Source organism: Sciurus carolinensis, chromosome 11 (genome assembly GCF_902686445.1).
Source record: "Sciurus carolinensis chromosome 11, mSciCar1.2, whole genome shotgun sequence".
In the NCBI taxonomy this organism is placed as follows: Eukaryota; Metazoa; Chordata; class Mammalia; order Rodentia; family Sciuridae; genus Sciurus; species Sciurus carolinensis.
In genome coordinates, this window is record NC_062223.1 from 32,687,616 (window position 1) to 32,697,429 (window position 9,814).

The 9,814-nt window shown below is 39.8% G+C and overlaps 1 protein-coding gene across 2 annotated transcripts in view; it reads left to right on the plus strand.

Moving 5' to 3' along the window:
- The window catches only part of Ckap5 (cytoskeleton associated protein 5), a 100,179-nt gene extending 90,752 nt beyond the window's left edge, over positions 1 to 9,427 (plus strand). For both annotated transcript variants that reach the window (XM_047518676.1, XM_047518677.1), the window contains exons 36-44: positions 503 to 682; positions 1,336 to 1,523; positions 2,144 to 2,219; positions 2,946 to 3,134; positions 3,230 to 3,367; positions 3,858 to 3,941; positions 4,038 to 4,197; positions 7,689 to 7,840; positions 8,005 to 9,427. In XM_047518676.1, coding sequence (XP_047374632.1) covers positions 503 to 682; positions 1,336 to 1,523; positions 2,144 to 2,219; positions 2,946 to 3,134; positions 3,230 to 3,367; positions 3,858 to 3,941; positions 4,038 to 4,197; positions 7,689 to 7,840; positions 8,005 to 8,250 — 1,413 coding nt within the window. In that variant the 3' untranslated portion in view covers positions 8,251 to 9,427. The remainder of the gene's footprint in view (positions 1 to 502; positions 683 to 1,335; positions 1,524 to 2,143; positions 2,220 to 2,945; positions 3,135 to 3,229; positions 3,368 to 3,857; positions 3,942 to 4,037; positions 4,198 to 7,688; positions 7,841 to 8,004) is intronic.
- The last annotated feature ends 387 nt before the right edge of the window (positions 9,428 to 9,814 follow it).

Below are 9,814 nucleotides of genomic sequence, written 5' to 3' on the forward strand. Positions count from 1 at the left end.
CCTTTTGTTATTTATTCCTTTTTTTTTTTTTTTTTAAATCTCCTTAAAAAAAGTTTTCCTCCTAGTACTAGTACTAGGGATCTAATCCAGGTCCTTCCAACATGCTGGATAAGCACTCTACCACAAGGCTACATCCCCAACCCTTATTTCTTTATGCAGTCTTTTTCTTTTTCAATGGAGATATTATTAGTCCTATAAGGAGCCTAAAAAGAACTCTTTAAGTAAATCGAACATTTAAACATAGGAATTATTATTCCCTGAACTAGACAATGAGCCTTTTAGAATAGGATCTGTGACTAATTCACTTAATAGTATCTTACTTAGCAAATATATGTTGACTGTTTGAATTCATGATGACTAGATATTTATGCACAAAGCTTTTTCAAAGGTAAGATATTAGAAGTGTTTTGTTAATATACACTTACAGAGTAAGTCCTGTGTAGTGTCTTTCTACTATTCAATATAAAACTTGAAAAATTAATCTTGGAATTTTTATTATCAGATAGATGAGGTCCTGAGACAGGAAGACAAAGCCGAAGCTATGTCTGGCCACATTGATCAGTTCCTGATAGCCACATTCATGCAGTTAAGACTCATCTACAACACACATATGGCAGATGAGAAGTTGGAGAAGGATGAGATCATCAAGTTGTATAGCTGTATCATTGGCAACATGATTTCGGTAAGCCACCTCTGCAGATTGGAGCTTCCCTTTGATCTCTCATCCCACCCAGGTTCTCAAACCAGAGTCAGTGAGGGTGTTGCAGTGAGTCATTTGACAAAGTTTTCCATACATGGTATATAGCAAGCTGCTGATTGCTAGCACTGTGTGTTGGAGTACATTCCAGTTTATTTTATTATTAGGGTATAATATAGAATGCTTACCTACTATCCAGAATTTTGCCTCCTGCTAGTATCTCCATCATGCATGGAAAGCCCTATTTTACATAGATAAATGTACTCACATTTAAAATGCTATTATAAGCCAGATGTGGCACACACCTATAATTCAAGCTACTTGGGAGACTGAGGCAAGAATACACAAGTTCAAGACCAGCCTCAGCAACTTAACAAACAACTGAGCAAGACCCATATCAAAATAAATAAAAAGGACTGGGGATGCAGCTCAGTGGTTGAGCACCCCTAGGTTAAAAGCCCCAGTACCAAAAAAAAAAGAAAAGAATTTTGACTACTATCAAAGACTTCCATATAATGGCTTAAGACTGAGCTTTTGAAACTACAATATAATTAAATGTTTATTAGGATATGACACCACATTTGTCTTTGCTTTAAATATTGAGTTTTAACCTCCCTAACACAGTTAGAACTGGATAGCTATTTCAGATAGAGAGCCTGGCCCGGGAGGCCTCCACTGGAGTACTGAAAGACCTGATGCATGGCCTCATCACTTTAATGCTGGATTCTCGAATTGAAGATCTAGAAGAAGGACAACAGGTGATCCGCTCTGTGAACCTCTTGGTGGTGAAGGTTCTGGAGAAGTCAGACCAGACCAACATCCTGAGGTATATTTGTACTTTCAGCAGTAGATTCTAGAACAGCCTCTCTTTAGTCTACACATAGCAATCAGAAAGTCAACTTAGCAATACCTTGAGCAACTTAACAATACCCTGTCTCAAAATAAAAAGGGCTGGGAATATAGCTCAGTGAAAGAAAGAAATCAGAAAGTGACTAGATTAGTTGTAATTTGAGGTTTGCTTAATAAGTTAATTTTTTATTACTCTTTTCTTCCACATGGACCAAAGGTATTCTAGCCAGAAATAACCCCTAGAACTAGTATCAAATCAGTAAACCAAGCCAACACCATGAGTTTTCTAGAATAGGACTATAAAATATATCAGTTACATCTTCTAATGTGTACATTTCAGGAAGTTATCTCTCAGCTACCAATGACATGAAAAATAGAGTATAAACATTACTTCTTTACTCAGTGCTGAAAGCTTAAATGATGATTTTTTAAAAAAAAATAATTAATTGAAAGTCAAGTAATAGAAGACAATTCCTAATATGCAAGCTCTCATTTTATTATATGGATAGAGTATATTCACACCTTGCCTTTCAATTAGTGACTTTACCTAGAATTGATTTTGAAACTTAACTAATGCTATTGTGTTGGTTTTTCCAGTGCGCTACTTGTTTTGCTCCAAGACAGCCTACTAGCAACAGCCAGTTCTCCCAAATTCTCAGAGCTTGTTATGAAGGTGAAGTTGAAATGATTTTTGATTTCTTTTCTTTCAAAGATGCAATCACTCTTTTAATGTATGGGGAAAGGAAGTTTGAGTTAAGACATTGGCTTAAGTCAACCAAGTTCATTGAAAAAATATAATTGGTCTTATTCCAATTTATACACTAAGCTCAGACCTAAAATTTCTTGGCCTAAGTGAAAAGGAAGAGCTACCTTGTAGATTATTTTACCAGTTCTCCTAGAATCAAAAGGCAAGAAGTTTAATGAGATAAATTTCCATTTCTTTGGGGGGGAATAAAATGTTTATAGCCCTTGTAATATTTTGGTCTCTTTCATAAAAGACTCCAAATGAATATATCTGTAAAATTAGAACACCATTATTACACTGTAGTAGTATAAAATATTTTAGCTCCTTGGGTTAGATGTGGTTAAGCAGTCTAAATTATTTTCAGGTACCAAGGAAACCCAAGACAGAATTGCACATTGTCATAGTATTAAATGATGTCCCTTATCTCTGGGGAGTGGAGATAGATGAGTACATAGATGACTTATCACATTTGATTCCATGACATGGTGAAGTGATTAAAATTGTTCAGGTTGTAGCAGCTGAACTGGAAGGGTAGGATCACATTTATATCCCTGACCATCTTTTAAATATGACCCCTGAGCCTGGGAAAGATGAATGGTGAAAAGTTGTTTCATTCTTCAGTCACACCTAACTTTTCTTTGTTTTTTTCAATAGTGTCTCTGGAGAATGGTTCGACTATTGCCTGATACTATCAATAGCATTAACCTGGACAGGATTCTTCTGGACATCCACATTTTCATGAAGGTCTTCCCCAAAGAGAAATTGAAGCAATGCAAAAGTGAATTTCCCATAAGGACCCTAAAAACCTTGCTACACACCTTATGCAAGTTAAAAGGACCCAAGGTGAGTGAGAGGATAGCAGCCAATTTCTGAGGGGCTTGAAAGAACGTCATGGAAAGGATGTGGCTACCCTTTGAATATGTTTGTGTCTCCCTAAGATCCTAGACCACCTCACGATGATTGACAACAAGAATGAGTCTGAACTGGAGGCCCACCTCTGCCGAATGATGAAGCATAGTATGGACCAGACTGGGAGCAAGTCTGATAAGGAGACAGAAAAGGGAGCATCTCGAATAGTGAGTGGCCTTATGTGAAAGATTGAGGAATGAGATTTTACTGAAAAAGATCTGGTCTAAAGCTTAGGTCACCCAGAGACTGAAAGCTCAGTGTGAGGGATTGATCTAATTAATCTCCTGTTGTGATGCTGTAACCATTTCCACCTTGAAATTTTTAAGTATAAATTAATAATCATGTGGTTTTGGTCCCCAAGGAAGGTTTTATGCCTCTGCCCAAAGCAGTGATCACTAGATAAATACACTGTGAGCTCTATTTAATTGGTATCCACTTTCATCAAGTTGAGGTGGAAACCAGAGAATGGAGGCATCCATAACCCAGAATGGTGTTCTGCTGCAGCTCTCTGCAGTGCTGTGTCTCCATTACCTGCAGGAACATACCAATAAGGTCCAGACTTTGAGATATTTTCTGTTCATATCCAACCACTGGTTCCTAATTAATAAGTCAAGTCTAAGTCTAACCAGACCTTCCTTGTGTCTTTCAATTTTTCAGGATGAAAAAGCATCAAAGGCCAAAGTGAATGATTTCTTAGCTGAGATTTTTAAGAAGATTGGATCTAAAGAGAACACTAAAGAGGTGAGAATGGAAACATTAAACCAAATGGGGATCTGCTTTGTGGAAAAGGGGCACTAATTGATATCCATCCCCACCTTTTCCTTTTCTTGTTTACAGGGCCTAGCAGAGTTGTATGAATATAAGAAGAAATATTCAGATGCTGACATTGAACCATTCCTGAAAAATTCCTCACAGTTCTTTCAGAGCTATGTTGAAAGAGGCCTTCGGGTGATTGAGATGGAGAGGGAGGGCAAAGGCCGTATTCCCACTTCCACAGGTATGGTTTCCTTTTATAGCTCTACGAATAAGCTCAATAGAGCTCACAGTTCACAAATTCAACGTGTCAAAAACTAAAGCTCATATATTCCAATCAAACCTGCTCCGTTTGTACTCTTCTGCATTTTGGTTGAAGAAAACTTTCTTCTAGTTTGGCTAGAACCCGAGCTTTGGGAATTCTCTTCCTCTGTCAGGAAATCTTTTTGGCTCTATCTGTAAACCATGATGTTTTCAGGGTCCATTTACACTTCTCCTCACCTTTACTCATTGTTTTGTTTTGTTTTTGGTACTAGGGATTGAACCCAAGGGCACTCAACCACAAGCCACATCCCCAGCCCTTTCTGTATTTTATTTAGAGACAGGATCTCAGTGAGTTGTTTAGGACTTTGCTAAGTTGCTGAGACTGGCTTTGAACTCGTGATCCTCCTGCCTCAGCCTCCCGAGGCACTGGAATTACAGGTGTGCACCACTGCACGCAGCTTTTTTTTTTTTTTTTTTTTTTTAATTAGAGCTTTATAGTTATACATAGTAGTTTGGTTCATCCTGAAAAATTCATATAAGCATGGAAATCTTTTCCTTCCCTGCCCCCCTTCTTTCTTTCTTTTTAAATTTTTTTGTATTTGTTTGCTTGTTTTTTTGTTTTTGTTTTTGTTCTTTTTACACTGGGGATTGAACCAAGGGGCATTTTACCACTATGCTACATCCCCAGCCCCTTTTATGTTTTATTTTGCGATAGAGTCTTGCTCAGTTGCTGAGTCTGGCCTTGAACTTACAATCCTCTTGCTTCAGTCTCCAGAGTCACTGGGATTATAGGCGTGCACCACTGCACCTGGCTTCTCACCAGGACTAGAGCAGCACTGCCCTTCTGCTTGAACTCCTGATTGCACCCTTGCTTTCCAGTATTCACGATCACACATTGCATCAGAATGAGTCTTCTCAAACATTCTCTAGAAGCCTGCACTCAGCAGAAGCAAAAGCAAGCCCTTATAAAGGTCTTAGAGGCCCTGTATTATCTAAGCCCCTGATACCTCTGGAACCTCATCTACTACTTTCCAGCCCCACTAGCCCCCTTGTTGTTTCTAGAACCCATAGGCATGTACCTTAGGTTCTTTGCATTGCTTCTTCCCACTGCCCTCAGTGCTGGCAGTTGAACCCAGGGCCACCCCCAAACCCCAGCCCTGCACTGGCTGTGTCTTTTATATATAGTGCTCTTCATTATTGGCTAGCTTCTTTTCTTCTTTTCACATCTGTGTTCAAATACTACCATCTAGATGAGATCTTGTTTATAACTTACCACCTAACCCTCACCTTGCCATAGCACTTAACCACCTCTAAGATAATATATGATATGGCTTCTATTAGGTTAGTTATCCAGTGTCTGTCTCTCTGCTAGATTTTAAAATCCACAGGGGAAAGATTTTTATCTGTTTTGCTGCCTGGCACATACTGGGTATTTGTTGATTGGTATGAATGAATGCATACCCTAAGTTTAATCTGAAATATTACTGTTCCCACAGCGAAAAACCATTGTTTGAGAATCACTGTTCACAGGATCTAGAGACAAAAAGAAGACTTAGAAGATTTCAGTTACAGAAAATAGTTATCATAATCTTAAACCAATGAAACACAGACCCAACTGCAAAAGTTCCTCTCATCAGGGCCAACTGCAGCTCTCACATTTGTCCTAAGTTTTTTCCAAGTTCAATGAAGTTCACCTACGCTTTCATTCCAACATTGTTTGCCTATAAAAGCACAATTCCTCTTTGGTTTTCAGATTCAAATCAGATTCTCTCTCAGCATGTATCTTGCCATGGGTAAACCTTCAGTTGAATTATTCTCTGGTGAGCAGAATGTCAAACAGTGTGCACATATGGACATACCATTGTTTGGTTGATCAGGGTAGGGCCTCCTTTTCCAAAGTTTTAATATTGATTAATATTAATCAATTAATATGGATTGGCCTAAGCAGCACATTTGCAACACCAGCATGTGATCCCATTGATTGTTGGTTTCATATATTCAAACATCTCTTATCACTGGCTTTACATTATTCCTCATTCATTTTTCACCTTCTCAACATATTCTCCTTATCTTTACATTAAAGAATTCTTTCTTGCCTGGAGTAACCTGTTTTACTTTTTTTCATTCAGCACTAGAGATTGAACCAAAGGGTGCTTTTACCACTGAACTACATCCTCAATCCTTTTTTTCTTTTTGAGACAAAACCTCACTAAGTTACTAAGAGTCTTGCTAAGTTTCTGAGGCTGGCCTCAAACTTACAATCCTGTCTTAGCCCCCTAAGTTGCTGGAATTAACAGGTGTACATGCCCTTGTGCACACCCATTTTACTTTTCTATTTATCATAAAGCAGTTTTTCCTCCCAGTACCTTATCTTAGGGGGAGAAAAATTCCTTTTCATTGAAATCAAGTTGAGAGTCTTTTTGTTTTATTTTCTGTGCTGGGCATGGAAACCAGGGCCTTGCACATGCTGGGCAAGTGCTCTACAAACTGAGCTACAGTCCAGCCATGAATATGATGCTTTATTTTGTTTTGATTTTTACAGTAGTGGAGGTTGAACCTAAGGTTACTTTAACACTGAGCTATATCCCCAGCCCTTTTTATTTTATTTTGTGACAGTCTAAGTTGCTAAGGCTGGCCCCAAACTGGCAATCCTCCTGCCTCTGTCTCCTGACTAGCTGAGATTATTCACATATATAATCTGTGTGTTCAGCTGATTGTGCCTTCTCAGAAAGTTAGGAATCAGGATAGATTTTTTTTTTTGGTTGTATATTTTGTTTAATTTTGTTTTTACCCTGTCTTGCCAGAATATTGATCTTAGTAATAAAGTTACAGATATTCCAGTGCCCATCCTGCTTTAAAGATATGTTGGACATCTCAGCTTCTTCCTCTCTTCTTCCTTAATACACCATAGCCTTGAGCTCCTTGCTGGCCTTCACAGCTTTGAAGAAGAGCTTTCTCTCTTTTCTCAAACCTGATCTGATTGTTCCACACATTAGAGGTCCTCAGGTTTTTCAGTTGGGTAATTACAGTACACTCAGGAATAGCTTGTTTTATTTGGATTGTCCAAGCTAGCCCTGGCATTACTAGAATAGCAACTCCTTGCATAACCAGAATGTAGACAGACAGCCCAACTTACATTCTTCCTTTATGTATCAATTCTTGAAGTTCTCATGAAGCTTATCTTGCATATTTCAGATCACTCTTTTATCATCAACTTCCAGGTGGATCCTTGTGGATTTTTTAGTTTCCAAGTACAGTGGCAGTATTCAAACTCCTGGAAATTTTTTGTGTTTCTCTTAGGTGCTAGGGACCAAACCCAGGACCTTATGCATGCTAACACAAGTCTACCACTGAATTACACTCCCAACCCTAGAAATTCTTAATTGTTCTCTTTGGTGACAAATTGACCAAAGTAATCTCCAGGCAGTGTATGTATATACTTGAATATTCCTTCTACATTTTCCTCTCTAGGTATCTCCCCTCAGATGGAGGTCACATGTGTGCCCCCTCCTACAAGCACAGTGTCCTCCATAGGTAACACAAATGGAGAAGAAGTGGGACCATCTGTCTACCTGGAAAGGCTAAAAATTCTCCGACAGCGATGTGGTCTGGACAACACAAAGGTACTGCTCCTTTCCTACTGTGTGGGTCAGGGAGAGCAATATCATGCAGTTCAGGGATAAGCTGACCCACAGAGAAGTGGCTCAGTCTTAGTTTATGTGGTTCCAGAGCTGCATTTTATCCTGCTTTCCCTGGTTTTAAACAGTGTCTCTTCTTCTCTCAATAGCAAGATGACCGACCTCCACTGACCTCTTTGCTCTCCAAACCAGCAATTCCTCCAGTCGCCTCTTCCACAGACATGCTCCACAGCAAGCTGTCTCAGCTGCGGGAGTCACGGGAGCAGCACCAGCATTCAGACCTGGATTCTAACCAAACCCACTCTGCAGGAACTTTGACCTCCTCCTCCTCCTCCACAACTAACATTGACGACTTGAAAAAAAGACTGGAGAGAATAAAGAGCAGTCGCAAATGAAGCTGCCCGTCCCCCTGCACCCTACAGCTTTAGTTTACTAAACTAGAAGTCCTCATAGTGTGAAGTGGCCTTGGCAGGCCTAGTGTACACAAACTGGTTGTATGTATCAGACCACAGCGGGGGGAGGAGTAGCTGTTGCACAAGTCTGTACGTGCCCCGCTTCTCTCCATCGACACCCGCCTCTAGAAGACTGTCTGTGGATTAGGTTAGTGTACAGACTTGTAAACAGCTGCCCCACTCAGCTCAGACTAGATCCCATATCCTTTTTCTTTTGTTTTATTTTTAATTGCTCATTTGTAAAATTGTCCTAATCTTTCCTAGCTTTTAACTATTAGAACTTCTTTAATAGTTTTGAGTTTGTGAGCTTTCTCCCTGTAGCCCTGAAGGGTCACTGTATTCTGTATGAATGCATGGCATGAGACAACAACTAATTTAAGAGTCTTTTATAAATAAAGTTTGCATTAACTATACCTGTCTCCCAAGATACTCCATATCTGGGAGTGCGGGGCAGCTCTGTCACCTTTTGGGGGTCAACTGGGTAAATAGCCAGTTGGAAAAAGGTTTATTGCTGCCTGTGGAGCTCATGTACTGGGGCTTCTGTTACTCCTGTGACACAGGAGGGACTTGCCTTTCCTTCTTTCCACACACAACTCCTAGGGAAGCAGGGAATTCTCCATCTTTTCCTCTCTTGGGGTCTTGGTGATGTCTTCCCTCCAGTTATCTCCAGCGGTTCCAAGGAGCTCTTCCATCCCACTGCTTTCTTTGTTGCCCAAATACACATGAGCTTGTGCTCAGGTATTGGCTGGACTACAGTGATTCCCACTCCACAACTGGATTTAGATTCATTGCTAATGGATTTGGGAGAGCTTGGTCATTTCCTGCTGGTTATCTGAGCCTCTTGGTCCACATTAACAGTTGCTTTGCAGTGAGTCTGAGTGAGGAACAAGACATGAACTAAGCATTCAATTCTGGAATAAATTCCATAGAATCTCCCTCCACAGTGACGACAAACTCTTCAGGACTAAGATTCTGGATCCGGGGAGACTTAGAGCAATTGGGAAGCTCTCCTAGCCCACCTTCTACACAACTGGTATTCAAAACTTGAAAGACTAGCCAGGTATGATGGCACATGCCTATAGTCCTAGCAACTCAGGAGATTGAGGTACCAGGATCACAAGTTCAAGGCCAGCCTCAGCAATGTAGTGAGGTCCTAAGTAACTTAGTAAGAACCTGTCTCAAAATTTTAAAAAGGGTTGGGGATATAACTCAGTGGTAAAGCACCCCTGGATTTATTTCCCTGTATCAAAAAAAAAAAAAAAGAAAGAAAGACTGATAGAAAATGAACCCACTCTTGATTTTTCCATTAAATGAATTCTCTGTCATTTACAAGTGGTCCCTAGTCTGCCTGGAATTAACCGTGTTTTTCTCTCTTATAGGGCAAGCATAGACGTGGATAAGTGTTCACAGTAGGGAAGATGGAGTTCATTGTTATTGTAGAAGAGCATAATTGGAAAGTGCCTGCACTTGGGTCTTGGATTAGCACAACTAATTTGAAACCCCAGAT